This window comes from Eptesicus fuscus, chromosome 2, assembly GCF_027574615.1.
Source record: "Eptesicus fuscus isolate TK198812 chromosome 2, DD_ASM_mEF_20220401, whole genome shotgun sequence".
Classification (NCBI taxonomy): domain Eukaryota; kingdom Metazoa; phylum Chordata; class Mammalia; order Chiroptera; family Vespertilionidae; genus Eptesicus; species Eptesicus fuscus.
Genome location: NC_072474.1, coordinates 63,686,484 through 63,714,467, shown reverse-complemented (window position 1 = coordinate 63,714,467; position 27,984 = coordinate 63,686,484). Strand labels below are relative to the sequence as shown.

At 45.3% G+C, this 27,984-nt stretch overlaps 2 protein-coding genes across 6 annotated transcripts in view; one reads left to right on the top strand and one right to left on the bottom strand.

Moving 5' to 3' along the window:
* Window positions 1-7,533, top strand: part of COPS4 (COP9 signalosome subunit 4) — a 34,922-nt gene extending 27,389 nt beyond the window's left edge. For 2 of the 4 annotated variants that reach the window (XM_054727734.1, XM_008143599.3), the window contains 3 exons: window positions 1,300-1,415; window positions 3,401-3,485; window positions 7,004-7,533. In XM_054727734.1, the coding sequence (XP_054583709.1) occupies window positions 1,300-1,415; window positions 3,401-3,485; window positions 7,004-7,137 (335 nt within the window). In that variant the 3' untranslated portion in view covers window positions 7,138-7,533. Of the gene's footprint in view, window positions 1-1,299; window positions 1,416-3,400; window positions 3,486-3,670; window positions 3,800-7,003 lie in introns of all 4 variants that reach the window. The other 2 variants (XR_008558413.1, XM_008143600.3) reach the window with 2 other exon arrangements.
* A 13,284-nt stretch (window positions 7,534-20,817) lies between these two features.
* The window catches only part of PLAC8 (placenta associated 8), a 33,192-nt gene continuing 26,025 nt past the window's right edge, over window positions 20,818-27,984 (bottom strand). For both annotated transcript variants that reach the window (XM_008143598.3, XM_054723347.1), the window contains exons 4-5: window positions 22,768-22,881; window positions 20,818-21,027 (exon numbers count right to left, since the gene is read on the bottom strand). In XM_008143598.3, the coding sequence (XP_008141820.2) occupies window positions 22,777-22,881 (105 nt within the window). In that variant the 3' untranslated portion in view covers window positions 20,818-21,027; window positions 22,768-22,776. The remainder of the gene's footprint in view (window positions 21,028-22,767; window positions 22,882-27,984) is intronic.

Below are 27,984 nucleotides of genomic sequence, written 5' to 3'. Positions count from 1 at the left end.
GGTCTTTGATTCATTTCGAGTTAGTTTTTATATATGGTGTAAGGTAGGGAGGGGTCTTACTTTCTATTGATATCCAGTTGTTGCAGTGCCATTTATTGAAAAGACTATTATTTTGCAATGAATTGTCTTAGCATACTTGTTGACAGTCAATTGACCCTAAATGTGAGAGTTTATTTCAGAACTCTAAATTCTATTCCACTATTCTGTATGCCTGTGTTCATGCCAGCACCACACTGTCTTGGATGCTGTATCTTTGTAGTATGTTTTAAAATCGGGAATGTGAGTCCTCCAACTTTCTTCTTTTTGAGGATTGTTTTGTCTCTGCTTGATTCCTTGAATTTCCATGTGAATTTTAAGGTCAGCATGTCAATTTTTGTAAAGATGCCAGGTGGGATTTTGATAGGGATTATAATGACTCTGTAGATCAATTTGGGGAGTATAGCTATCTTAACAATATTAAGTCTTTCATATTTTCCCATTTATTTAGGTCTTTATATTTGAAAGTTGCTAAGAGAATAGATTTTAAAAGTTCTCATCAGAAGAAAAAACATTTGTAACTATGTGAGGTGATGGATCTTATCAAAACTTATTGTGGTAATCATTTTGCAATATATACATATATCAACTTACTATGTTGTAAACCTTAAACTAATACAGTGTTATATGTCAGTTATATCTCAATAAAACTGGAAAGAAAGAAAAAAAGAATTGGGGGAGCCCAGCAGTCTACTAACACCTTCAGGGTGGGACCTTAGATCCAGAACTTTGTCAGGCCCTGTATAACCTCATTTAAGGGAGGATGCTATGCCTTATCTCTCATGAAGGGTTAGCTTGTTCCTACATTCTGGACTTTTTTCACATTTGCCTCAGAATAAGGTGCTTGTGAAGTACCCCCCAAAATAGAGATAATTCTGTTGAGCTGTATGTATTGACGTTATTAAACTTGCAGAACAGGTTGCATGATTGTTTTGCTACTCTTGCTAATAGTTAGCTTATAGCAAGAAAAGAGAGGTTATGAATCTGCTAGCTAGTCTGTGGAAGCAAACCCTCAAACCCAAAGGGTTAAATCCATTCAGCTAGTTAGTAATTATTTGCCAATAACATATTTTCCAAATATGTTATTTATATTTAATTGTATATTCAAGCTGTATTAAATAAGGCATTTGGGTTACTTTTAAAGTTTTGATGGGAATAAAGACAATGATTATGAGTTATTACATGCTTACAAATTTTCAGGAAAAAAGGATGCATCTTTTAAAAATCAGTTTCAAACTTATAACTGTCTTATTTATATTTAAGGTTCTAGCATCTTGGACAGAGCTGTTATTGAACACAATTTGTTGTCTGCAAGCAAATTATATAATAATATTACCTTTGAAGAACTTGGAGCTCTTTTAGAGATCCCTGCAGCTAAGGTATGTTCTTGTTTCCAATACATAAAAGGGAAGTTAAGAGACTAGACTATTGGTGCAATGAGAAAATAAAATACATAATTGATAAAAACATTGGCAACTGCGACAAAAATACACATAAAAAGCCTCAGGTAAGTAGAAATAAATTATTTGAATTTTAGAATAGTACTATAATGGAATTGTCTTTGTTTTTTTGTTGTTTGTGTTTTATGATAAAGTGACCTAGAATAGAAATCTTAAAGAGTTTCCGGGTTATGATAACCAGTTTATGGGAATATTAAGAGTCTGTTAACATCCATTTCATAGCAGTTTCTGATTTCTGACTAACTTAAGATTTTGATAGATGCCTTATTACTTCTATTTTCTGCCCTAGATTGACTCAAATGTTAAATATTTCTTCTCTTTGAGAGAATACACCAGACTATTCTATTGTAATTTCTGTGCTTTATTTAACTTAAGAAGTTTACTGAGTTATTAGGGAATTAATTTCATTCTTTGTCATAATAAGGGTTTAGTGGCTATGTATAAATCCCCACAAAGTACCAATACTATTTAGAGGGCATTTCAGGTATCATTTACAAAACATTCTCTTAATTTTAAGTAATAGTAAAAGCAAGCAATTAACCTTACCTTTATCTAACTTGTAAAACTTAAAGTCATGTACTTATGTGTCACATCTTCTTTTCTGTGTTAGTGCAATTTTGTTAGGATTTTTAACAAAATTCCTTTACATGTTCACATTCAATATGCAATAAAGGAAGTGGAACAATGTGGGAACCAAGGCTCAATTACCATTAAAAAATGCTTTTGCCTGGCTGGTGTGCTCAGTGGTTGAGTGTTGATCTATGAACCAGGAGGTCACAATTCGATTCCCAGTCAGGGCATGTGCCCTAGTTATGGGCTCGATGCCCGGTGTGGGGTGTGCAGGAGGAAGCCAATCAGTGATTCTCATCATTGATGTTTCTGTCTCCTCTCCCTTCCTCTCTGAAATCAATAAAAATAAAAAACAGATGCTTTATTCTTAGGCTTTGAGTTATGATCCCTTTATGAACAGACTAAGGGAAATGAATATATTTTTAACAATAAATGCCAGTCACAGACTGTTTAGAAGAGACTTATGATTGATTGTGAAGGTAGTCAGATTTACTAAAATGACTGAGTTACAACCCAGTTTACTCACACACAGTAAACATGAAGCATGTCTTTAGGCACAAGGTAGAGAACCTTTTGTTCCCTTTAATTGCTTTTAAATCCTTTCAGTTCTCTTTTAAATTTGAATATCTCTTTATCCTTTCAGTTTTTTTCTTCAAAAATATTACATTCTTAGAGAGTTTTTGGGGTGTGAACACTGAAAATTGAAATGAAATAAAATGAGAAAAAGTCATGTGTTTTTTAAAATATATTTTTATTTATTTCAGAGAAAGGGGGTGGGGGAGGGAGGGAGGGAGGGAGGGAGAGGGAGAGAGAGAGAGAGAGAAAACATCAATGATGAGAATCATCGATTGGCTGCCTCCAGCACGCCCTCAACTGGGGATCATTGAGCCTGCAACCTGGGCACGTGCACTTGACTGGAATTGAACCCCGGGAACTTTCAGTCCGCAGGCCAACACTCTATCCACTGAGCCAAACCAGTTAGGGCAAAGTCAGGTTTTTTTGAGGTGTGGATCTCAGTGGAAAAACAAAATCGTTAGTTTGATCTTAAGCAGAGATAAAAATTTTTGTCCAAAAATAAAAAATTCTTGTCTAAAATCTCACAAGCAAAATAGATCCCAGTTAACTTAAAACAATGGATGTACCCAGAAAGAACTGGTGTGGTATAATAGGAAGCTTTACCAGATTTACTCTTGTAATGAATGGCAGATAAACACATTTGTAAGCTTAGTGATGGGTAGCTAAACCAAGAGTTTTCAATTGTCTTAGCATATATGAATGTGTTAGATATAATTAAAGTGTCTGAGAATTTATTATTATTATTTTTATTTAAACAGGCAGAAAAGATAGCATCACAAATGATAACAGAAGGACGTATGAATGGATTTATTGATCAGATTGATGGAATAGTTCATTTTGAAAGTAAGAAGTTTTATTTGTTTCTGTCATAATGAAATGTCAGTGAGGTATTATATATTTATGATTAAAACATGTTGAGCAATTTCCTTTGACGTAGACTCTTACTACTGGAATAGTCTTTCTCAGAGAAATAATTTAAGATATATTTTTTGTGAACTTACATTAATGCAGCATTTTCTATGCTGTAGAAAAATTTGAAACTGGAATTGTCATCAGTTCGTTCATTTACTCTTCAAACATTTATTGAATGCATACCATGTAGCAGGCATGTAGAGATGACAGCTGCATTTCCTAATTAGACTAATGGAGGCAGGCAGGTAAGTAGATCTCCTGACTTTCTCATTTTCTAATACCTCCTCAGCCCCGGTTCCTACCTCATTTACACTGTGGACTTTGCTGTGCCCAGAACCAGTCCACTTGTAAAATTTTAGTTTGAAATATCCCACTCTGACCATAACCATTTTCCTCTCTTTCTCATGGTCTGTCTCAGTTATTTCGTTTCAAATCTTCCTTGACTGCATTGAAGCCTCTCATCTGTTGACTTACCTTTTCCAGTCAGCCCAGCCCTTTTTTGTATTTAATGCTCTTCCCATCCGTTACTCTTTTACAGATACCCTAGAACACTTGTCTGTTAACTTTTTGTTCCAGCTGTCCAGCAAAACTTCATCTTGAATGAACCCATTCCGTTTTTCCCATACCTATTCTTGAGTAGCTAACTAATGTTGGAGAAGAGTCAGAGCACCAGACAGATTGAACACAACTGCAAGTTCAAGGTCATGGGTCCTCAACACTACCTGGGATTCTTGATACATTTCTTTAGTCTAGTCTTTTTCCTACTCTGCAGTGATTATTTCAGATTTCATTTTTCTTAAATCTCTGACTTTTCTCCTTCTATCTCAGCAGAGAACCTTGTTTCCTATTTCACAGAGAATAAAAAAAAGGTATCCATGTGAAATTATCTTCTTTATCAGATTCATAAACTTGTAAGTATTAAATAGAGATCTGATTCTTTTCTTCTCCCATGTTATGCCGGAGGTGGTTTCTATCTCCCGCTCCAGTTCTTCCACTTGTGCTTTGGGTCCCTTCTGTGACCTCTGCCACTGCCCCCCCTTCCCCAACATTTTTAGGGACACGAGCTTAGCAATTATTTTTTCTGTTTTCATCCTTTCTTTTTCTGTTGGCTTCTTCCCATCAACTTTAAACATACTTGGGTCTCTTCCATTTTAACAAAAATCCTATTACCTCTCAAGCCTCTTCTTGACTTTTCAAAATATCAAATAGGATTGATCATTTACTACTTCTTGCTATCTCCTGCCCCACCCCCATCATCTTGACTCTGTCATCTTCTGCTTTCTCTCCTACTTCTCCAGGTATTCTTCCTAGTCATCTTTGTAGATTCAGTATTTAGTGCTTTAGATTTAAATATTGGGATGGCTTGGGTTTACGTCTAGGCCTTTTCTTCTCACTCTACTAAGTTTCCCTAGGCAATCTCATCTGTTTGCATTGATTCAGTTATCTCTATAGAGGCAACACTTACATATACTTTTCTGGGGTAAATCTCTTCGTCCCAGACTCAGTGTTCTAATTGATTATTAGGCGTTTCTCACTGGATTGCATCGTGGGCATCTCAGAACGAACATATCCCAGAATGAACTCATTATCTCGCCTCTCTGCCTGCCTTCCACAACAACCAACCAACAAGCCATCCAGTAACCACATTGTTCACTTTCTCCAGCATTCCTTTTTTAAATTTTAATTTAAACTTATTGATTTTTGGAGAGAAAGAGGAAGAGAGAAAGAAACATTGATTTGATGTTCTACTTATTTATGCATTTATTGGTTGATACTTATATGTGTCCTGACTGTGGATCAAACCCACAGCCTTGGTGTGTTGAGACTATGCTCTAATCAACCAAGCTACCTGGCCAGGGCCTCCAGCATTCTTTATCCTTGATCTTACCTCTTCGTTGCTGTCCAGAATCCTTTCAATTTAACCTCCTAGGTGCATCTGGAATCCACATGCTTTCCTTCATTTCTTACTGTCACCAGCTTATTCTGAACCACCATGACCTCTTCTGGCCTTGAGAAATAGCTTTTAACTTATTTTTCTCATGTCTATAATTGCTCCTTTCTAGTCCAGCTGCCTTACCATAGCCAAAGTGATTGTGATCTTTTAAAAATGCAAACAGCCCTGACCAGTGTGGCTCCATTAATTGAAGTGTCGTCCTGTGCACTGGAAGGTCTCGGGTTCGATTACTGGATAGGGCATATACCTAGTTGCAGGTTCAGTCTCTGGTCAGGATGTTTGGGAGGCAACCGATCGATGTTTCTCTCTCTCCTTCTTTAAAATCAATTAAAAAATGCAAACAAACAAACAAACAAAAGAAAGTATTAAATTATGTTAGTCTCTTCCTTGGCACGCTTATGAGTGATTACCCATTGCTTATATAACAAAGTTCTACAAAGTCTCTGAAGGGTCCTACATGATTTTTTTTTTTTTTAGCTTTCTCTTTATAATCCCAATCATAAAGGTCTTTTTGTTGCTTTTCCCCCCAGTATTGTTAATCCCCCCCCCACACACATTAAACATTTTTAAATAATCACTCCTTGTTACATCCAGTCTCTCCATCCAGCCACCAAGTGAAAGGACAACTTAAATTAATATATACCAACTTGTTTTTTATTTTCAAAATTCTAATTTTGACTTGTTTAGAAAGCAAAACAAAGAAAACGGGGATTGTCTTTGTAATTTAAAAATTTTTACATATTAATAGGAAAGGACTGATAACTCATTATTTTATGTTCTTTATGAAGATTTAGTTTTTTTCTTCATTAATTTTGTGCCCAGTTTTTGTAAAGTTTGGTATTACTTTAAATGGGATCACTTCCCCTTATTTTTCATTTCTAACTTTATATTGCTCATATAGAAAAAAACCTGCTGGATTCTTGATGAGTTGGTTTTTTTGTTTGTATGTTTATTTTGGGTTTAAATATTGAAATATTTATTCATCAGAGTCAAGTAAAAACAGCCTTGAATATATAGTATACACACACTTTGAATAATTATAAACACAGTGTTTATTAAAATACATTTCATTTTCAAAATTGAGCTATCAGCTGTTAAAGTGTGTATACATTTTTTTGGGTCACCTTGAAATAGATTTACTTTTCCCAGCAGATGGCAGTGTCTTATTAGCCAATGGAGATGAGACAGTTTCAGTGAAGCCGTCTTATTGTAGTTGTGGTTGAGGTTGTTTGGTTGATTGGTTTTATTTTGTTTTCACAAATAATAATCTGTGTGTATATTTCTTTTTGTTTTGTTTCATACTTTGTGCTAGTGATTTAGGTGCTTTTTTTCCTGGTGCTTTTCTTAATTATTACTTAAATAGCTTAATTTTATTAGACAAGAATTTTGAAGTAAACTTTTAAAAATTCATACTTCTGTATTTATCTCTAAACTTACATTTGCTGTGAATACAAAAGAGTAATTTCAACTTTTACATTATTTCTTTTTTATTTAGCACGAGAAGCCCTGCCAACATGGGACAAACAGATCCAATCGCTTTGTTTCCAAGTGAATAACCTTTTGGAGAAAATTAGTCAGACAGCACCGGAATGGACAGCACAAGCCATGGAGGCCCAGATGGCTCAGTGACTCCTTGCAGAACTTCTGTGCACACTCCACCTTTTTCCATGCTGCACAGATTAATTTTACTGTCTCCAAAGCATTTGCATCATGACCTTATGTATTTCAATCCCTTTTATGCTGGATTCCATTTAAAGAAAACATTATTAGAGCAGGAAGTACAAGCATTTAAAAATATGTAGTTCCCATATATTCAGGGTCTCTGTGTATCAAGCTAACTCAGAAGTTTTGAAAGTGTTTTCTTTAAACAGAGTAAGTGAAATATCTGTGGCTAAGAAGTTTGGGATTTGTGATAACTTCGTAGTCATGTAAAACTTAAGTGCTTTGTGCCTCTCCAAATGTGGTTATTCTAATAAATGGAGAAGTGAGCCAAATAAAGGTAGTACTTTGTTTTAAATCAGTGAACAGTGTTTTTTTTCCTTTTTTTTGTTTGGTGAATCCTCACCCGGGATATTTTTTCCATTGATATTTAGGGAGAGTGGAAGAGAGGAAGGGAGGGAGGGAGAAAGAAAGAGATAGAGAAACGTTGATGTGAGAGGGACACATCAATTAGTTGCCTCCTGGATGAGCCCTGACCTGGGCTGGGGAATGAACCTGCAATCCAGGAATGTGCCCTTGACTGGGAATCGAACCTAAGACCCTTCAGTAGGTCGATGCTCTACCACTGAGCAACACTGGCTAGGGCTTCCTTTTTCCTTTTAATTAGGCAGACAGTTACACCATATGCTAGAAATGGATAATGCCTGTTCTCTAGCCATTCACAGTCACAGAGCCTATAGATAATATGTGTAATACTTTTGTACCAAATACTGGAGCACACAGGGAAGAGCTGAGGGAAGCACCTAGGCCTGGTTCTGACCTGTGAATGGGAAGGATGTGCTGGGCTGGCTCCCAATGGGCATGGGCTGGCCAACAGGGATGACTCTTACCTTCTGCAGTAACAGGAATGGGCCAGCAGAGGGCGACAGCCTCTGCCGCCTCCCAAGGCAGGCAGCTGGGCTGGGCAGAACCCACACCTGGCTCCCCTTCAGAAGGGGTAAGGGGGAGGCTGAAGGATGGCTTGTGGGGCCAGGTGGGCATCCAGGGGTCCTGTCATGGCACCAGTGCCTCTGGGCGGCTGCTCTCTTTGTCCCAAGGTCCCTCCAGCTGGGAACCTTGGCGGAGTTCTGCTGCACTGGGGCGAGGGCCTTGCGTGGAGAACATCCCGCCTCCCCTCGCGTCTGTGGCTTTGATTACAAAGTACCTGTCTGGCTTACGCCGCCGCCTGCCTCTCCTGGCAGATTTTGTTTTCCCTCGAAATGAAATTGATTCGGGGTCTGCAAACCAGCAGCCTGCCTGCTTTCGCTCTGTGAGACGTGGCTCTGCCCGGTACCTCCGGGTCCAAGTCCCCGATGCCACCCCATCTCCGTGGCAGCATCTCTCATCCCTTGGGCCCCCGTTCAGCACACTGCACCCTCAGCGCTCCCCTGCAGCTCCAGGGACCTGCTGAGCCCGAGCCCCAGCTGGTCACCAGTTCCCTAGGTCCTGCCTGCAGCCTCAGGGTCCTCAAACCAGTCTGGGAGGGGCGGGGGTGGGTGACCCCCTTAGGCAGAGGGGTGGGCAGACACCATGTGTGCACTCCACCCTCACGCCCCGCCTCCCTTTCCCCCTCTCCTCCCCCCGCCCCCCGGAGGAAATGCCGAGAGCACCGAGTCTGTGCTGCCGTCCAGCTCCTGGAGGGCTTGGCCTGCAGGGTGGTAGGCAGAACAGGCCTCCCAGGGCAGCTGGATGCCCACCTGGCCCCACAGCCATCCTTCAGCCTCCCCCTTACAAGGGGAACCAGGTGTGGGTTCTGCCCAGCCCAGCTGCCTGCCTTGGGAGGCGGCAGAGGCTGTCGCCCTCTGCTGGCAAGTTCCTGTTACTGCAGAAAGTAAGAGTCAACTTGCCACACAGCCCTTGCCCACTGGGAGCCAGCCCAGCACATCCATCCCATTTCACAGGTCAGAACCAGGCCTGGGCGCTTCCCTCAGCTGGGATGGAGCAGAGCTGGACTGGGAATCAGGACTGATGTGTGTGGCCCCATTTTCAGGAACCCAGGAGGCTCCAGGGCCCTCTGTGCATTTGTTACTGTGGCTATGTCCCTGCATTACCCTGCAGAGAGGTTGCAAGAGGTAAAGCCCCGGAGATACCTGAAGAGACAAACATGCAGAAAGGCTTTTGTTAAGGGGGTGGGGAGGCCTGGCCCATTTCCCATGTTTGCGTCCAGGGGGCGCCCACACCCTCCTGGAGGGAAGAGCAGGTTTCCAGGGCTCCTGTTGTGGGGAAGGTGAGACCCAGGCCCTGGATCCTCAGAGCTGAAGAAGTGCACTTTGTTTTCTTGTGAGGGAAACTGAGGCACAGGGAGGCAAGGGACGTTGTCTTTGTTCTGTTGACCTTGCACTGTCTGCGCTGGTGACGTGCAGCCCTGGTAATGCCACACACAGTCCAAGCTGTCGCCTCTCCTGCAATACCCTCTCAGGCCCTGATCGGACCTCGATGTCCTACGTCATGTCCCAGGGCCGGTGAAGGGGGTAGTGCACCGGCGGAGTGAGTGAACCAAGAATGAATGAACACAGAAACCTGTAACCGCAGAGGCCATCAGCGGTCTGCTGTGAGTGACATCAGGTGATGGGCACGAACCAGGCTGCGTCTTCCTGCCACCCTCGAGTACCTGATCTTATCTCGGGGCCTCGTCCCATCCCTTTCATTCCTTCTGACTTGTCATGGTGTTTCTAAGTTGCTGTTTAATGGGTGTGTGTTTTAAAATGCATTTTTATTTATTTCAGACCGCTCCAGGTGCCTCAGACACGGGGAATCCCGCCGTCTGTGTCCTTTTGTGGCTGGCTTATCTCACTTAGCACATCCTCAAGGCTCCTCCAGGTTGCAGCATGAATCCGAATCTCTCTCATTTTTAAGGCTGAGTAATATTCCTTCCTACAGCTGGCCCTCCACTGTTTATCCACCATAGGCCCGTGGACACCTGCGTGGCCCCACCTCTGGGCCGTTGTGACTAGTGCTGCTGTGAACACAGGTGTGCAGGGAACTGAGGTTCTGCTTGCAGTCCTTTTGAGTAGATACCCAGAAGTGAGATTGTTGGACACACACAGAGACAGACAGAGATGGAAAGAGATGGATAGAGAGAGACAGACAGAGACAGACAGACAGACAGAGAGAGATGGCTTCCAGGGGAAGTGCAAGTGGCTCTGGCTCAAGAGATGCGCTCAGGCCTCTGTGCGTGTGGGCACGTACACCGGTGCACACGTGGTGTGAACGTGTGTGCGTGTGCGTGTGCGCGTGCGCGCTGCTGATTGTGGCTCAGAATGAAGGTGGGGCTCTGACTCCACCACCCTCATCAACATGGGCTCTGACAGTGTCCACTCGTCTAGTAGTGCTCCCCGTCTTCACGTTGATGCCCTCATCTGCACATCCCAACCCCGGGAGATGGCTACCGAGACAGTGTTACAGCGGAAGAAACAGCCGCTTATAGAGGTCCCCACAGGGCACAAGCTGGGACGCGGTGGCCAGGACAGTACCCAGCCTCTAGGATCAGAGCCTCTGCTCTTTCCTCCACACGCTGCAGGGCCATCCTGCCAGGCGCTCCGCTCAGAAATACGAGGGCACCTGTAAGAGCAGAAAAGAGGACTCACAAGCTAGAATTTAACTTTGTAGGGAATACACAGACCGGAGCATGGAAAGGACCTGGGATGGGAAATACAGAGAAAGAACATTAGAGAGATGTGAGGCACTGCGTAAAAGTGTACCATATGTGCGTCTCCGGTCTTAGGAGGAAGGGAGAGGATAAAGCAGAAGTGACACTTGAAGAAATAATGGCTGAGCATTTCCAAAAGACATCAAGCCACAGACTCATGGAGCTCTGAGAACCCCTGAGCACTCCCTGCCAAACTGGTGAACAATGAAGTTAAAGGGAAAATTTTAAAAGTTGCCAGAAGAAGACACAACTGTGTTAAATGGAGCAAGAAGCACTGGGCTAGGAGACCCTTCCGAAGGGAACACAAAATGAAGATGTTTTGGGATCACGAAGAGGTATTAGGATTTCTCACCAGCTCTGCCACACTCAAAATAAACATTAAAAGTTCATCAGCCCTAACCGGTTTGGCTCAGTGGATAGAGCGTTGGCCTGCGGACTGCAGGGTCCCAGGTTCGATTCCGGTCAAGGGCACGTACCTTGGTTGCGGGCACATCCCCAGTAGGGGGGGCGTGCAGGAGGCAGCTGATCGATGTTTCTCTCATCGATGTTTCTGACTCTATCCCTCTCCCTTCCTCTCTGTTAAAATTCAAAATATATATATATATATATATATATATATATTCTCAAAAAAAAGTTCATCAGGCAAAGGGAAAAGTATCCCAGATGAAGGAAGTAAATAAAGTAAGATTAAGAGTGCCAAAGTAAAAGACAGATAAAACTAAATAAATATTGACAGTTTTAAGTAATATCCTGTGGGATTTAAAACATATATACAAGAGACATAATTAACAAAACAAAAAAAAAGTTGTCAATGAGAATCCAAAGTCTTATCTGAGACCTGGGCAAAAAAATTAAATTAAATTAAACAAATAAATAAATAATCCTACCTAATAATAGAGTAATATGCAAATTGGCTGCACCTTCGCTATGCCTAAGCCATGCCCACCAGCCAAGCCACGCCCACCAGCCAATCAGGAGCAAATATGCAAATAAACCCAACCAAGATGGCTACAGCCACTGAGAGTGGGAGGGAGGCTTAGGTTTCCACGGTAACAAAAGAAGCCATCCTGTTGCCGGCCTAAGCCTCCACTCAAGGCTACAAAGTTTCAATTATAGAAGGTGAATTAACTCCAACAGAAATCGCTGCTGGCCGCAGAGCGAGCAGCAGGCTTGGCTTTGCTCCAGGCTACAACGTTTCAATTGTAGATGGTAAATAAATTCCAGATACCAGGGCCTCTTCTTGGGTCGCCAGGGGGCGTGGCCGGCCTGCAAACCACCACAGGCCCCTCGCTCAGGCTGCCCCATGCCCCAAGGGAACCCCCATCCTTCAGGGCAAACCAGTTAGCCCCCACCCATGCACCAGGCCTCTATCCTATCTAATAACAGAGTAATATGCAGATTGACCATCACTGCAACACACAATATAGCCGCCCCCATGTGGTCAAAGATCCTGCCCCCATGTGGACACAAGATGGCCACCACAAGATGGCCAGCAGGGGAGGGCAGTTGGGAGGCTCCAGGCCTGCAAGGGAGGGCCAGTTGGAGGCGATCAACCCTGCAGGGGAGGGCAGTTAGGGGTGACCAGGTCGGCAGAGGAGGGAAGTTGGGGGCAAACAGGCTGGCAGGGGAGCAGTTAGGCATCAATCAGGCTGGCAGCGGAGTGGTTAGGGGGTGATCAGGCTGGCAGGCAGAAGCGGTTAGGGGCAATCAGGAAGGCAGGCAGGTGATCAGTTGGGAGCCAGGGGTCCCAGATTGGAGAGGGTGCAGGCTGGGCTGAGGGACACGCCCCCCCTCCGTGCACAAATTTTGTGCGCCAGGCCTCTAGTCTATATATAAATAAAGCCAGCAACCGTAACGACCGGAATGACTGATGACTGGTTGCTATGATGCCCACTGTGGCCAGCAAACTGGCCTGATCAGGGGTGGGGCTGGCCGGCCAACCTCCTGCTGCCCCTCCCCCCAGCCAGCCCGCCCCTGATCAGCCCGCCCCACCACGATAGGCCTGCAGCCCCTCCCCCACCTCACACCTATTAAGATGGCTGTTCATGCAAAACCCACACACAAAACAGAACAGAAACTAAGTGTTGATGAATATGTGAAGAATTTGGAACTGTATGCTCTGTTGGTGGGTATATGAAATGGTACAGCCATGGTGCTGTGAAAAATAACATGGCACTTCCTCAAAGAATTAAACACAGAATTAATTATTATATGGTCCAGCAATTCTTTTTTTGGATAGATGGCAAAAAAAATTGAAAGCAGAGTCTCAGACAGATATTAGACACCCATATTCATAGCAGCTTATTCACAATAGCTGAAATGTGGAAGCAACCCAGTGTCCATCAAATGCATAAGCAAAATATGCCATATCCATACCAGGGAATATTATCCTTTAAAAGGAGGAAGAATTCTGACATATGCACAACATAAATGAATCTTGAGGACATTATGGAAAGGGAAATAAGCCAATCACACACACACAAAATACTGTATGATTCCACTTATAAGAGGTACTCAGAGTAGTCAAAGTCATAAAGACAGAAATAGAATAGGGGTTGCCAGGGCCTGGGGGACAGGGAATGGGAGTTCAGAGTTTCAGTTTTACAAGATGAAGAGTTCTGGAGATGGAGGATGGCAATGACTGTACCACAATATGAATGTACTTAATACCACTGAACGGTACACTTAAAAATGGTTAATTTTATGCTATGTTCATTTTACCACAATAAAAAAATAGAATATTTAGAACCTGCTGCTGCCTGTTAATTTGTGGCAGACTGGAATTTATCTGCTACCTCTGAAGTAGCTGTTACACAAAAACCAGAGACAGAAGAAACAGAGTGAAGTCAAGGCTTGGGGAAGAACCGCACAGGTGTTAAGGTGACCTCTTTTGAGGGTTGTATTCCACTAGGAGGGTCCTACAACAAAACAAAATGAAGAAGGAGAAGGAAAGGGCAGGTAACACAGGGTACCTCAGCTCAGAGCATCAATCCTTGCCACTGTGAGCATGGTCCATAGCTGAATAACTGCATAAATTAGTAAGTGCGACACAAATAAACCTATTTTTCTTGTTCCCCGAAAGCGAAATATTTCCTGTTGCGCACACCAAACAAGTCAATCCAAGACTAATGACGTGGCAATCGGCTGCTAAAATATTCGCTGCTACTATTAGTGGAGAGAAATGGTGCGCCTGCGTGTAAGGCGAGTAAGGGAAATGAATGTAACACGATTATAGTCATCAGTCATTGGCCAACGTTGTAGTTCATTATTAATAGTTATGTATAATAGGATACTGTAAAAATTAAGTTACGAAATTTTAATTAAAACGTTTCTTATATACCGTTATATTGGCTGGGCCGCAAAAATAGTCGTTGCGGGCCACGAGTTTGACATGCTTGTCCTACAGTTTCCCCTCCCCTGCAGCCAACTTCCCAGAGGGGCTGCTGTGTCTCAGCTCTAGCAACTTCCCTCTAGTGTGTGGGCGCATTTAAGGAGGGTTTTGATTTCACCGAGGGAAGTAGCCTGGTGTGAGGGAGACTTAGGCATTTGGAATGCACAAGATAAAGCCTGATATCAAGAGTGGGAGCATACCCATAAATATTTGTTAAAGGAAAACGAGTAACTCTAAGCTATGGGGGGGAAAGAGTGGGAGAATGATGTTCTCAGCCCGATGTTTTAAAAACCTCATTGTTTACCATAATTTTATGTATAAAGTATGTTGTAATTTTTTAACTTGAATTTACTGGGGTGATATTGGTTAATAAAATTATATAGGTTTCAGGGGTACAATTAGATATAATATGTCCTCTCTCTATATATATTCTTTTTATTTTAAAAAATGTTAATCAAATGCCCAAACTTATTGAGAGGAAGGGAACACCATAATTATGAGTTTAAAACCCTGGAACCCAAGTGATGTCATCTGTATACTGTACTGTGTGTTCACAACCCCAAGTCAAGCCTCCTTCCATCACCATTTATCCCCCTTTTACACTCTCCTACCTTCCCTCCCATCTCCTTTCCCTCTGGTAATTACCATACCGTTGTCTGTCTATGAAGTTTTTTTTTTTTCAATCCTTTCACCTTTTTTCACCCAGCCCCCTTCTCCCCTCCCCTCTGACACCTGTACTTTCCTAATAAGCTACATGGAAAATATATTTTGTTTAATAACCAAATTCCACTGCCATCCTGTGCCTTTGGGGTTGTGGTTCCCAGGTGTAGAAAGCTGAGGTGAAACTAAATTGCTCTGCATTGGAAATGTATGGGAACTGCACCCCCATGTTCATTGCTGCATTATTTACAATAGTCAAGCCATGTAAACAACCTAGGTGTCCACCAATAGATGAATGGATGAAGAAAACATGGTATATATACATATAGTGGAATATTATTCAGGCATAAAAAAGGAAATCCTGCCATTTGCAACAACATGGATGAACCTTGAAGGTATTATGCTAAGTGAAATGAGTCTAACAGAGAAAGACAAATACCAAATGAACTCACTAATACATGAAATCTAAAACAAAACAAAACCACACAGACAGACACACACATGCACGCACACACACACACACACACGTTCATAGATAGAGAATAGATTGGTGGTTGCCAGAGGAAGGGATGTGTGTACATGAAATGGGTGAAGACAGTAAAAAAAAATAAACACTTTCAGTTACAAAATAAATAATTCCTGGGGATAAAACATACAGTATGGTAACTGTAGTTAATAATACTGCATTGTATATTTAAAAGTTGCCAAGAAAGTAAATCTTATAAGTTCTCATCACAAGAAAAAAAAATTGTAACTATGTGTAGTGATAGATTTTAACTAAACTTATTATGGCAATCAGTTTTCAATATCTATCTATATAATAGAGGAATATGCAAATTAGCCGGATCACCACAACGTCACGTCACAACAGAACAGCAGGGACCTGAGGCTGCATGGTGCCTGGCCAGGGAGAGGGACCTCAGGCCATGCCCTCCCGCCCTGTGGGGCTTGACAGGGGACCTCAGGCCATACCCCTCACCCGGCGGGGCTTGACCAGGGACCTCAGGCCATGCCCCCCACCCCAGCACTGGGCCGGGAGACCTCAGGCTGCACCCCCCGCCTGGTGGGGCTTGACAGGGGACCTGAGACTGCGCCCCCCACCCGGCGCCAGGCCGGGGGACCTGAGGGCCGGCCGGATATGGGTCTCCTGCATTTTTTGAAGTACGTGTGGGTGGTGGGTGAGGACTTGACTCTAGGTCCCGAGGCACGCCCCAGACTCTGACAAGAGGGAGATTTTCATATACATTTTACTAATTTTCTTTCATCTCTGACACTTCTATTATAGAGAAAGGGCAAATAGCAATATTAAAATATTTCCTCTAATTAATTCCCTTTTAATGTGCACGAATTTTGTGCACCGGGCCACTAGTATACCTATAACAGATCATTATGTGGTACACCTAAAACTAATACAATGTTATATGTTAACTAGAGGCCCGGTGCACGAAATTCGTGCACAGAGGGGAGTTGTCCCTCATCCCAGGCTGTACCCTCGCCAATATGGGACCCCTCAAGGGATGTCTGACTGCCCGTTTAGGCCCGATCCCTGGGATTTCCCTAAATGGGCAGTCGGAAATCCCTCTCACAATCCAGGACTGCTGGCTCCCAATTGCTTGCCTGCCTGCCTTCCTGATTGCCCCTAACCGATTCTGCCTGCCAGCCTGATCACCCCCTAACCACTCTGCTGCCAGCCTGTTTGCCCCCAACTTCCCTCCTTTGCCGGCCTGGTTACCCCTAACTGCCCTCTCCTGAAGGGTTGATCACCTCCAACTGCCCTTTCTTGCAGGCCTGGTCCTTCTCAACTGCCCTCCCTTGCAGGCCGGGTGCCTCCCAACTGCCCTCTCCTGCTGGCCATCTTGTGTCCACATGGGGGCAGGATCTTTGACCACATGGGGCAGCTATATTGTGTGTTGCAGTGATGATCAATCTGTATATTACTCTTTTATTAGATAGGATAGAGGCCTGGTACAGGGGTGGGGGCCAGCTGGTTTGCCCTGAAGGGTGTCCCTGATCAGGGTGGGGTTCCCTTGGGGCATGGGGCGGCCTGAGTGAGTGGCCTGTGGTGGTTTGCAGGTGGGCCACGCCCCCTGGCAATGCAAGCAGAGGTCCTGGTATCTGGAATTTATTTTCCTTCTACAATTGAAACTTTGTAGCCTGGAGCAGAGCCAAGCCTTGGGCTCCCTCCGAGGCTCGCAGCCATTTGTGTTGGGGTTATAATTGAAACTTTGTTGCCTTAAGTGGGTGGGCCCGGCCAGGGTGTGCGGAAAGCTTTGCTTCCCCTGTTGCCGGCGGCAACCCTGGCCTGCTCTCTCAAGCTCCATTCTGCCGCCATTTGTTTGAATTTGTTTACCTTCTATAATTGAAACTTTGTAGCTTGAGTGGAGGCTTACGCCTGCAATGGCTGGCAGAAAGCTTGGCTTCCTCTGTTACCTAGGAAACCTTGCTCTCTGTGGCTGTAGCCATCTTGGTTTGGGTTAATTTGCATACTTGCTCTGATTGGGTGGTAGGCGTGGCTTGTGGGTGTGTTGGAGGTATGGTCAATTTGCATATTTGTCTATTATTAGATAGGATTATCTATCTTATATCTATCTATCTATATAAAGAGGTAATATGCAAATTAGGCTGGGACACTGTAATGGTTGTGACCAGCTCAGGAGGAGGGGCCTGGCGTGGGCCCAGAGCCTGAGAGAACAACAGACAGGGTGGCCCCGGAGCCAGAGAGAACAACACGCAGGGGGGCTGGCCCCCGGGGGCCGGGTTTGATTCTGGTCAAGGGCATGTACCTAGGTTGCAGGCTCCTCCCTGGCCGGGGCCCAGGTCAGGGCTCATGCAGGAGGCAACCAATTGAAGTGTCCCTCTCACATGGATGTTTCTCTCTGTCTTTCCCTCTCTCTTCCCCGCTCTCTAAAAATCAATGGAAAAATATCCTCAGGTGAGGATAAAAAAAAAAAAAAAGAAATAATGAAAGGTCATATCCTATGAAAGAGCTATCTTGAAAATGCCTAAAGAAAGTTGTCATATTTTCATGGTGAAGGGACTGGAGTCCGTGTTGATGAAAACACCTTGGTGGCTGTGATGGCCAGCAGTGGCAGCAGCAGCGGGGTGATGGGGGTGGCACCTTCCCCTGATCAGCCTGGTTGCCTCCCTCAGAGGGAGGCCAGACTGCAGTTTAGTCCTGCACCCCATGGGGAGAGGGCCTAAGCTGTCAGTAGGACATCCCCTGAAGGCTCCTGGACTGTGAGAGGGGGCAGGCTGGGCTGAGGGAACTGTCCCCCCCCCAGTGCATGAATATCGTGCACCGGGCCTCTAGTCTATATATAAATCCCTAATATGCAAATAGACCGAACGGCGGAACAACCGCAAAACCGGTCACAAGATGTGCGCTGACCACCAGGGGGTGTGCGCGGAACATGGTGGGCGTTGGCAGCAGGTGGTAGAGCACAGAACATGGCGGGTGTCGGCTGCGGCAGGATGGTGGAGCAGGTGAGCAGGGGTACCAGACCATGGTGGGGCGCCGGTTGCTGTTATTAGGACGAGCCTCTGGTGGTTACTCAAAATTCTTTGCTCCTGAGGCCACAGTCCCGCCAGGCGTTTGCACCTGCTGCCAGTGCCGGCCCTGCTCCCACCTGCTGCCAGCGCCCGGTGCCAGCCCCAATCGTTCAGCGCCGTCAGTGGGTGCAAGCGGGGCCATCGCTGTCAGTGGGTGTGAGTGTCGGTTGCCGGCCCTGATTGCCCCTCAGGGCTTCTCCACCTCCCTCTGCTCTTGCGGGGTGATCGGGGCCAGCAGCTGCCACTCGCACCTGCTGCTGGCGCCCAGCACTGGTCCAGATCAGGTGCGAGCGGTGGTTGCTGGCCCCGATTGCCCCTGAGGGCTTCTCCACCTCCCCCTGCTCCTGAGGGGCAATCAGGGCAGCAGCTGCTGCTCTCACCTGCTGACAATGCTGGCCCTGCTCCACTGCTGCTGGTGCCAGCCCCAATCGCTCCACGCTGTCAGTGGGTGCGGGTGGGGCCAGCCCCGTCAGCGCATGGGAGTGGTGGTGGCGGGAGTGGGGCTGCTGGCAGAGAGGGACCAGGGGCTGCGGCGGGAGGGGCTGGGCAGAGGCACGGAGGATGGGCCAAGACCCACACCTGTGCCCACTGCAGCCTCGCAGCCCAAAGTTCCTTTCAAGGTGCACAAATTCATGCACTGGGCCCCTAGTATGTGTGTGTGTGTGTGTGTGTGTGTGTGTGTGTGTGTATATATATATATATATATATATATATATATATATATATATTTGACTGAACAGTGGAACAACCCGAATGACTGGAGTGACCAGTCGCTATGATGCACACTGCAGCGGCCAAACTCCTGCAGCCCCTCCCCCTGGCCAGCACTACCCCCAATAGGCACCCCTGTCTCCTGTTCTGAGGTGCCCCCGGGCGGACAGGGGCTTGGTTCCTGGCTGTGCTCCTCCAGACCTCGAGAGCACCAAATTACAAATGCGGCTGCCATGAGGGAGGCCCGGCCGGGAAGTGGGAGGAACGCACAGCAAAGAGGGTGAGAACTGAGGGAAAGCCTGCCTGAAAGAACCCGCACTAGGGGCAGCCACGCCTTCCACCCCCAACTCCAGCCTAGCCCCGCAGGCTGCCTGGCAGACGCTACTGCGAGGCGGGTGCAGAAAGGGCTCCCTGGGCACGCGAGGGGGGCACGCAATGGGGGCACACTGCAACCCCTGCATGCCACCACTGCCCATCACTGACCTGTGCCCGCCCCCGTGCAACCACCCACCTGCGCCGCAGCCACCGCCTCCTTGCGCTCAGGCTGCTGTGCAGCCACCAAAGCCTTCTCCTGTGCTGTGCCCCTGGCCGGCGGCCGCGGGCACCCCATTCTCAGCCCGCCCTGCCTCCGCCTTTTTACCATGATTGGGATTCACAGGACAGGCTGGCCCAGCGCACAGGCGCATTCTCTCCTCCCACCTCAGCCGGCTTCCCAGGTCCTCCACTCTGTGCTGACGGATAAGGCCGACCTGGGTGAGTGCCTGGTGCCCTCACACGGGGTACACCTAGAGTTTTCGGAAGCCCAGAGCCCAGTCTACAGAGGGCCCTTGTGGAGGAAGCACGCTACACCTCCCAGGAAGCACCGCACCTCCTGTGGCCCTGAAGCTGGGGGGGTGGGGAGGGGGGGGAGGAGACTGAGGGAGCGTGTGGGGGGCGGGGGGGGGGGGAATACACTGCGCTGGTGCTCTGGGGGTGCCTGCGCCGTTCCTGGTTTTAGGGGACCCGTGGGACGTACAGCAACCGCCCCACGGCTCCTGCCGATCGGGGGTTGGGCTGGCCGACCTCCTGCCTTCCCTCCCCGCTGCCAGCCCGGCCGATGGCCCCCATGTGGGCAGGCCGGCGGACCCCACCCGTGCACGAATCCGTGCACCGGGCCTCAATAAAAAATAACGATACGCCACATTAACCTGGGGGGAGGAGGTGTGTGGCGATGACTTCGGGGAGGATAGAAATGCCTAATGGGAATTTTAGTTAGGTTTCCTGTGTGGAAAACAGAAACCCTCTCTTTTGTTTCTATTATCTACAGTAAATAAACTCTACCTTGTTGGAGTGGGTTTACTTTAAAAGACCATGAAGAAGTGCCAAATGCCACTCCGGCTCCCAAAGGGAGAGGACCACACTCGCCTGGGGTGAAGGACACACAGGGTAACGCCCAGCCTCCCAGTGGAGGGAAAAGCCAAAATACTATAAGCTTTTTACTTGACAACATTTAAAAGCCTTTGTTGTGGACATTTTCAAGCACATATAAAGGTAGAAAAGTAGAATAAAGAATCTCCACCTACCCATGATTCAACTTTGACAACCTTGGGTTCATTTTTTTAAAAGTTTGTTGTAATTCCCCAGGAAGCAACATTTAAAGACACAAGAACTGTTGAGGGAATCAATGTTTTTAATGGCAGTTACCTTACAGAATAGCACTGGAAACATATCTCTTTCCAAATTAACTGGAAATAAAAATGTCTTGAAGCCGTTTGAAACCATATGATTAATTGCATTAATTTCTAATATTTGAGGTGAGATAGCACTTAATAAATGCAGCATTTCATACCAGCATTTTCTTTCACCACAATGTAAATTTTACCTGTGGGAATCAGAGAGAGAGAGAGAAAGAAAAGAACAAATGAATGAAAAGTTAGGGTTTATCGGGCCCACCTTTCTTTAGATGATTTTGTTCCAACTATCAAAACTTCTATTCCACCCCTACTGTACTGCCAAACTTCTACATATTTAAAATCTACATCAGACCATGGCTCCTGGTTCAATACAGTTTATTAGGAAGAATCATGACCACCAGTTAAGATTTAGAAGAGCCTCCTAGGTTAGGGCTTCAATTTTTTTTTTTCTCCCTGAAACTTGTGTTCATTTTTCATCCACAATATGTGTCAGGCACTATTGCTAGGTGGTTGAGTGAACCAACAGAATGCTCTGTAGACTGCCGCAGTTAACGTCTGTCAACCAAATGACAACCAATCATCACACATGTGAAGGTAACAGTATCTAAAAAGCAGAGAACCTAAAACAATCTTTTTCATGATGACTAGACCAGTCAACTGCCACGTTCTAATTCCTCAAGGGCTACGTGGCATCCAATTCTGAGTCAGGTTGGTAACATAGGCCTTTAGAAAAGCATCTCTGTTGCCCTGGCAGATGTAGCTCAGTTGGTTGGGCATCATCCTATGCTCCGAGGGGTCGCTGGTTGGATTCCTGGGCAGAGCACCTGCCTGGGTTTTGGGCTCCTTCCCCAGTAGGGGGCATGCAGGAGACAGCTGATGGATGTTTCTCTTTCCCCTCTCCCTTCCTATCTCTCTCAAATCAATAAAAAAACTTTTTTTTTTTTTAAAGCATCACTGCTTGGGAAGAGAGATAATAGTCAATTCTTAGTAGGTAGGGTATAATGATAAGAAAACTCCCCATCTTGAATTTGCTTGAAAGTGAGTTAAGCACTTCGGTCATTGAGGGAAGCCATTTAAAACAATCAGAAGGCAAATGGCACTAAAAATGAAACACACTGAAGCATGGTTCATGAAGAGGACATTACTTGGTGCTGCGTGTGGCAAAAATAGCTTAGAGAGAGACAGATAGGTATCAGCATCAACCAATCATACACGTGAATGCGCCATCCTGATCAAGGACTTTTACAGAGAATAGCCATTTCCATGTGAAAACTAAACTCTGATTGCAAATGTTATGGGGATTGGCAGAAGAAATCGAAGGACAGGACTGGATAAGCCATTGCCCTCTTGCCTGAGAGAAACAGGAAGAAGCGAGAAGACTAAAAATGTGATCAGGCATTTTGGATAACTCAGAGAATTGTCCACACATAGTTTATAGAGACTAAAAGAGTTTCCCACCACTTTGGAGAATGAGTTATAATTTTAATACTGCGGTACTGATAAGAACACATAAGTAGGTACATTACACAGTCACACAGCATAGCGTCTCAGTTGGTTACTGTTGGTGGCCGTGGACTTGAGATCCAGGCTTAAACAGATGACTATTCGGTCATACACATATCTCTACCCCCTTAAGTTAGGGGGTACCTAAGATGGTTATGGTTTATTTGGCACATCTCATGGCCACTCCTGTTGAGGCAGACACCTTTAAAAAGTCACAAAATTCCTATGCAGCTAGGCTTAGTCCTTTCAATCCAGGCTCTGGAAAGTGACTACCAACTGATGGGTGTAGACTGGCAATTAAAGGTCATTTGCCCTCCATTTGTTAAGGAGTATCTCATGTCTCTGTGAGACCGTACCAAGGAAATAAAGGACGGCTTTGAAATTTCATTTTGATACTCATAAATCAAGAATTTCCACCAACATACCGAACATCTTTAAAAAGCATTCATTTCTTTTCTTTTTTCAATATCTCTCTTGAGTTGACAAAGGGTGCACAGAGGGAAGCACATCAGCATTAGGGAATCATTGCAAATGGATCCCTGTTTAAAAAAAAAACACAGACACATGAGTCCACATATAGTCTACAAACATAGTCACACCATTTCCTGCATTTGCATAGCTTCCCCAACCCCTTTAAAACATATATTTTGTCACTTGTCATGAGAATTCTGTGACATTATCCCCATTTTTCTGATGACCCAGAGAACTTAAAAGACTTGCTAAGATCACATAGCAAATTGGCGGCAGTGCTTGGTCTTTCTGGAATGGTCCCCTTTAAAGCAAGTGGTGTGATGCACCAATTTTTCTATAGTTGGTGAGCAGTGCCAGACCAAGCCTCATCTTGCAGCCCTCAGCCATTTTCATTGGCAGCTCTCATGTTCTGCAAGGGAGAAAGTCCAAAGTGAGAGAGGGGCATATAATTATGTGGGGGGGAGGAGGGGGGAAGAAAGAAGGGAACGAATGATGTTTGGAAAAGCCATAGCATGGGCTACTTTCAAAGTTCTGAGGGCCCTCTCTCTGGAAGAGTCCAGGTGGGCTCTCACTGACCCTCTGGTAGAGAAGCCCTTGGAGGAACCTGCTTAGTGCGGGAGGCACTGGGTGATCCACGAGGCTCGAGTCTGACAACCAGATTCTATGATGGTGTGACTTGATGGACTGAAATAATTTTGAGCTCCATTTTTTTTTTTTGATAGCGCTAATTTTTAAAAAAGTGTTGAGTAAATACAATTCCCAATTTATAGTGTGAGCAGAGAGAAAATGAGGAAGAAAGCGATAGCTATGGTAGATTGAGTTTATAAGGGTTAGGAGCTCCGAAATGTTGAGATTATGAGTGCTCTATTCTTTTTTTTTTTTTTTAACCCTCACCCAAGGATATATTTTCCATTGATTTTTAGAGAGAGTGGAAGGGAGGGAAGGCAGGGGGCGGGGGGAAAGAGAGAAAAACATAGATGTGAGAGAAACACATCAATTGGTTGCCTCCTGCACACACCCTGACCAGGGCTGGGGATTGAAACCACAACTGAGGTATGTGCCCTTGACCAGGAATCGAACCCAGGACCCTTTGGTCCTCAGGCCAATGCTCTAACCACTGAGAAAAACTGGCCAGAGCAAGTGCTCTATTTTTTATGAAAATTTTTCTGTTGCTACAGTGATTTTGATTCTCATCTACCAGAGTAAGCATGTGGGGAAAAAGGGAACAAATGAATAGCAATGTTAAAACTCATCTAAAGTTGTGACCCTCGTCAGAGGGAGGAACGGATATTCAGCCTGAAGATAATTCAGTCTTGTAGCCTTCTCTTTTTCCCTGATAAATAATCCACAGTTTCTTTAATCTTTCCTCATAGGACTTGTGCTTTTCAGTCTTTAATTCATTGTTTACTTTTTATTTTTAAAAATCTTTTAAACCTTCATTAAACTACCATTATGCCACAAAGAAGAAAACATTCTCATTTAGTAATGAGACAGTATGTCTATGCCCTATTTACCTCAGATATATATATATATATCCCCCCCCCCCCCCATTGATTTCAGAGAGAGTAAGGGAGAGGGAGAGAGAGTAAGAATTATCAATGATGAGAGAGAATCATTGATTGGCTACCTCCTGTATGCCACCTACTGGGGATTGAGCCTGCAACCCAGGTATGTGCCCTGACCAGGAATCGAACCATGACCTTCTGGGTTCATGGGTCGATGCTCAACCACTGAGCTACACTGGTCAGGCTCAGGTAGTTTTTAGGGGGAAAAATCCCATTATTATTTGCTGAGAAACCTAAGGAAACTTATAGAAAACACAACCTGATTCTAAGTCTGTTTCATAATATACATATAGAGACTATAGAGAAGAAAAGATGTTCCTTTTTCAAAGAAAGAGGAAATGAAGTACAGGTTGGCATCATGTTGAAGTTCATAAGGGATACAAATGCCTCGAGGGGAATAGCTTCTTGGGAAATGGGTGCCAGAAACAAAGACTCTGCATTCACCGCTCTGCTTGGTTAAACTGGACTAGTACTTCTCTGGTTAAACAGGGTCTTGTTATCAGCACTATTTATCGATCCACTGATTGAGCAAATAAATGAACGACTTGTGGTACGTGGTTGACCACACATCTATGCAGGAAGGCAGGATGATCAAGTGGGAGAAACCAGACATTTGGAGTTAGAATAAACCAGCATTTTCATGTCCTGTGACCTTAAGCCTGTCTCACGCCTGGTTTCCATATCTATAAAGTGGAGACCACGGTCCTGGTGCCACAAAAAGCTTTTAAGTAGTAAATGAGCAACTATATGTCAAAATCCTATCCCAGCAGATGGCAGCTGTTTCCTTTCTCCTTCTCTCCAGCAGAGGCTATGCCCCTCCCTGGCCTAAGGGATGCTGTATTGGCTGCTCCATGAAGGGAGGGGCCAATCAGTCAGAGGCTGCATTGTAGCAGCCCCAGGACAGTTTGCATAGATGTAAAAAGGAAACAAAGCAGAAAGCACAAATTAGTCCTAGGACTTACTTGCCATTACATACATATAAATTGATTTCAGAGAGGAATGGAGAGAGAGAGATAGAAACATCAACGATGAGAGAGAATCATTGATTGGCTGCTCCTGCATGCCCCCTACTGGGGATTGAGCCTGCAACCCGAGCCGGCAACCCCGGCATGTGCCCTGACTGGGAATGTGAACCCTGACCTCCTGGTTCAACTACTGATCCATGCTGGCCGGGTCTCACTCACCATTTTTAAGGTCTGTTACAAGGAGGAAGATACACTGTCTATAAATACACTTATTTAGTGTATGCTGAGAATTTTGTCATAGAATCCTAGACCTAGAAATGACCTTAGAATCATCTTGCGCAACTTCCTCATGACAGATGAGAAAACCAATGCCTCCAAGTGATTTCCCAGAGACTCAAAAAATTAGCTATTTGCTGAGTTGTACCCAGAACTTTTATCATATAGAGTCCAGCTAAGTGCTCCTTCTCTCATACCTTTTGGGGTCAGGGACCATTTTGAGAAATCCACTCACATCCATGTACATAACTACAAATACATGACACTTTGCCCGTAATTTTAGGAAGTCCACGGTTCAGTCACAAAGGTAAGGAAGGACTCCTGTGTGTTATCGGCCTTGTGAGTGGCACACATGAGAGCTGCAGGGAGTGCTGAGAGTCAGGCGCTGAGCAAGCACAGCGGAGAAATGGAGCCAGGCCTGAACCCAGCCTTGCCCTGGGAAATCAGCTGAGTCATGTTCTGAGATAAGAACAAAAATGGTAACTGTTATTTATTGAGCACTATTACTTGCCAGGCTCTGAGCTAAGCTTTTTCCATGCATTATCTTAGGTGACTTGTACTATACCACCATAACGAAGGCATCATTCTTACCACTTTATCAGCGAGGGAGCCAAGGTTAGGAAGATTAACAACTTGCTCTCCTCACATGGGAGCAATGAGTGGGCAGAGGCTAAGTTTCCAGGAACAAGAAGCCATCATATCAGTCTGTTTAGAACATGTCAGTGAGTTCCCGGTTCACTCGGAGTAAACGTTCTTATAGCCTCCAAGGCCCTTGCTAATGCTCTGGCATCATCATATTCTATTCCACACCCCACACACTCTGTTCCTGCCCCTCCTCCCCAATTGTTTCTGGATGGAACATTCCAGCTAAATTCTACTTCAAGGCCTCGCGTCTATCTCTTCTTCCTGGGCCTTGTTCAGGTGCTTCACCTTTTAGGTCTTCCCTTCCTGACTGAGGTCTTTCCTGATAGCCCTACTTAAAATTAGAAACTCCAACACTCTATTCTTCTTCCTTGCTTTACTTTTCTCTGTGACACATCACCATCCCATGTATTTTACTTTTACTTAGTTCTATTGTAGCTATCTTTTCCCATTAGAGTGTAAGCTCTGCCATTGGCAGCCATCAAAATAATAACTGATGCAGGCAAGAAACTTCAATGAATGTTAGAGCTAGTGGGTGAAAGTTTGATGAAGAACAGGATATTTACATCTCCTTGTGAGATCCTTATCTCTATATATAAAACCTTAATATGCAAATAGACTGAATGGTGGAACAACCGAACAATGGTCTCTATGACGTGCGCTGACCATGCACAAAACATGGCGGGCGTCGGCAGTAGGTGGCAGAGTGCAGAATATGGTGGCGTCGGCCGCAGTGGGATGGTGGAGCAGAGGAGTGGGGGCACCAGACCAAGGTGGGGTGCCAGTCGCTGTCATTGGGGGAGCCTCTGGTGATTACTGAAAATTCCTTGCTCCCATGTACCATGGTCCTGCCCAGCACTCACACCCCCTGCTGGCACCCGGTGCTGGTCCCAATCCCTTGGTGTGTCAGCAGGTGCGAGCGGTTGCTAGCCCCAATTGCCCCTGAGGGCTTCTCCAGCTCACCCTGCTCCTGAGGGGCAATTGGGGCAGCAGCCGCCTCTTGCACCTGCTGCTGGCGCCGGTCCCAATCGCTCTGCGCCATCAGTGGGTGCAAATGGAGCTGGCACCATCAGCGGATGGGAGTGACAGCGGGAGCGGGGCTGCCAGCAGACAGGAGACCCAGGGCCACGGTGGGAGGGGCCGGGCGGGGGCTCGGAGGATGGGCTGAGACCTGCTCTTGTGCCCAACGCAGCCTCGCTTTTCTTTTTTAAAAAAATAAATCTTTATTTTTCAGGTTATTACAATTGTTCCTCTTTTTTCCCCCCGAAGCTCCCCTCCACCCGGTTCCCACCCCATCCTCTGTACTTACCCCCCGCCCCACTGTCCTCATCCTTAGGTGTATGATTTTTGTCCAGTCTCTTCCTGCACCCCTCCCACCCCTCCCCCCTGAGAATTGTCAGTCCACTCCCTTTCTTTTTTTTTTTTTTTTTTTTTTTTTTTTTACTTTTTCAAGTTCACAAGTAAAAATACATCTATACATATAAAGAGGTAATATCCTAATTTTTTCTTTTTTTTTTTTTTTTTTTTTTAAATTTCTTTATTGATTAAGGTGTCACATATTTGTCCTCATCCCCCCATTCCCATCCCACCCCTCTCCCCACGCATGCCCCAATCCCCTGTTGAACTTAACCGTTGGATAGGCTTATATGCATGCATACAGGACCTTTGGTTGAACTCTCCCCCTCCCCCCACCCTCCCCCTCCCCTCCCCTATCCTCCCTCTG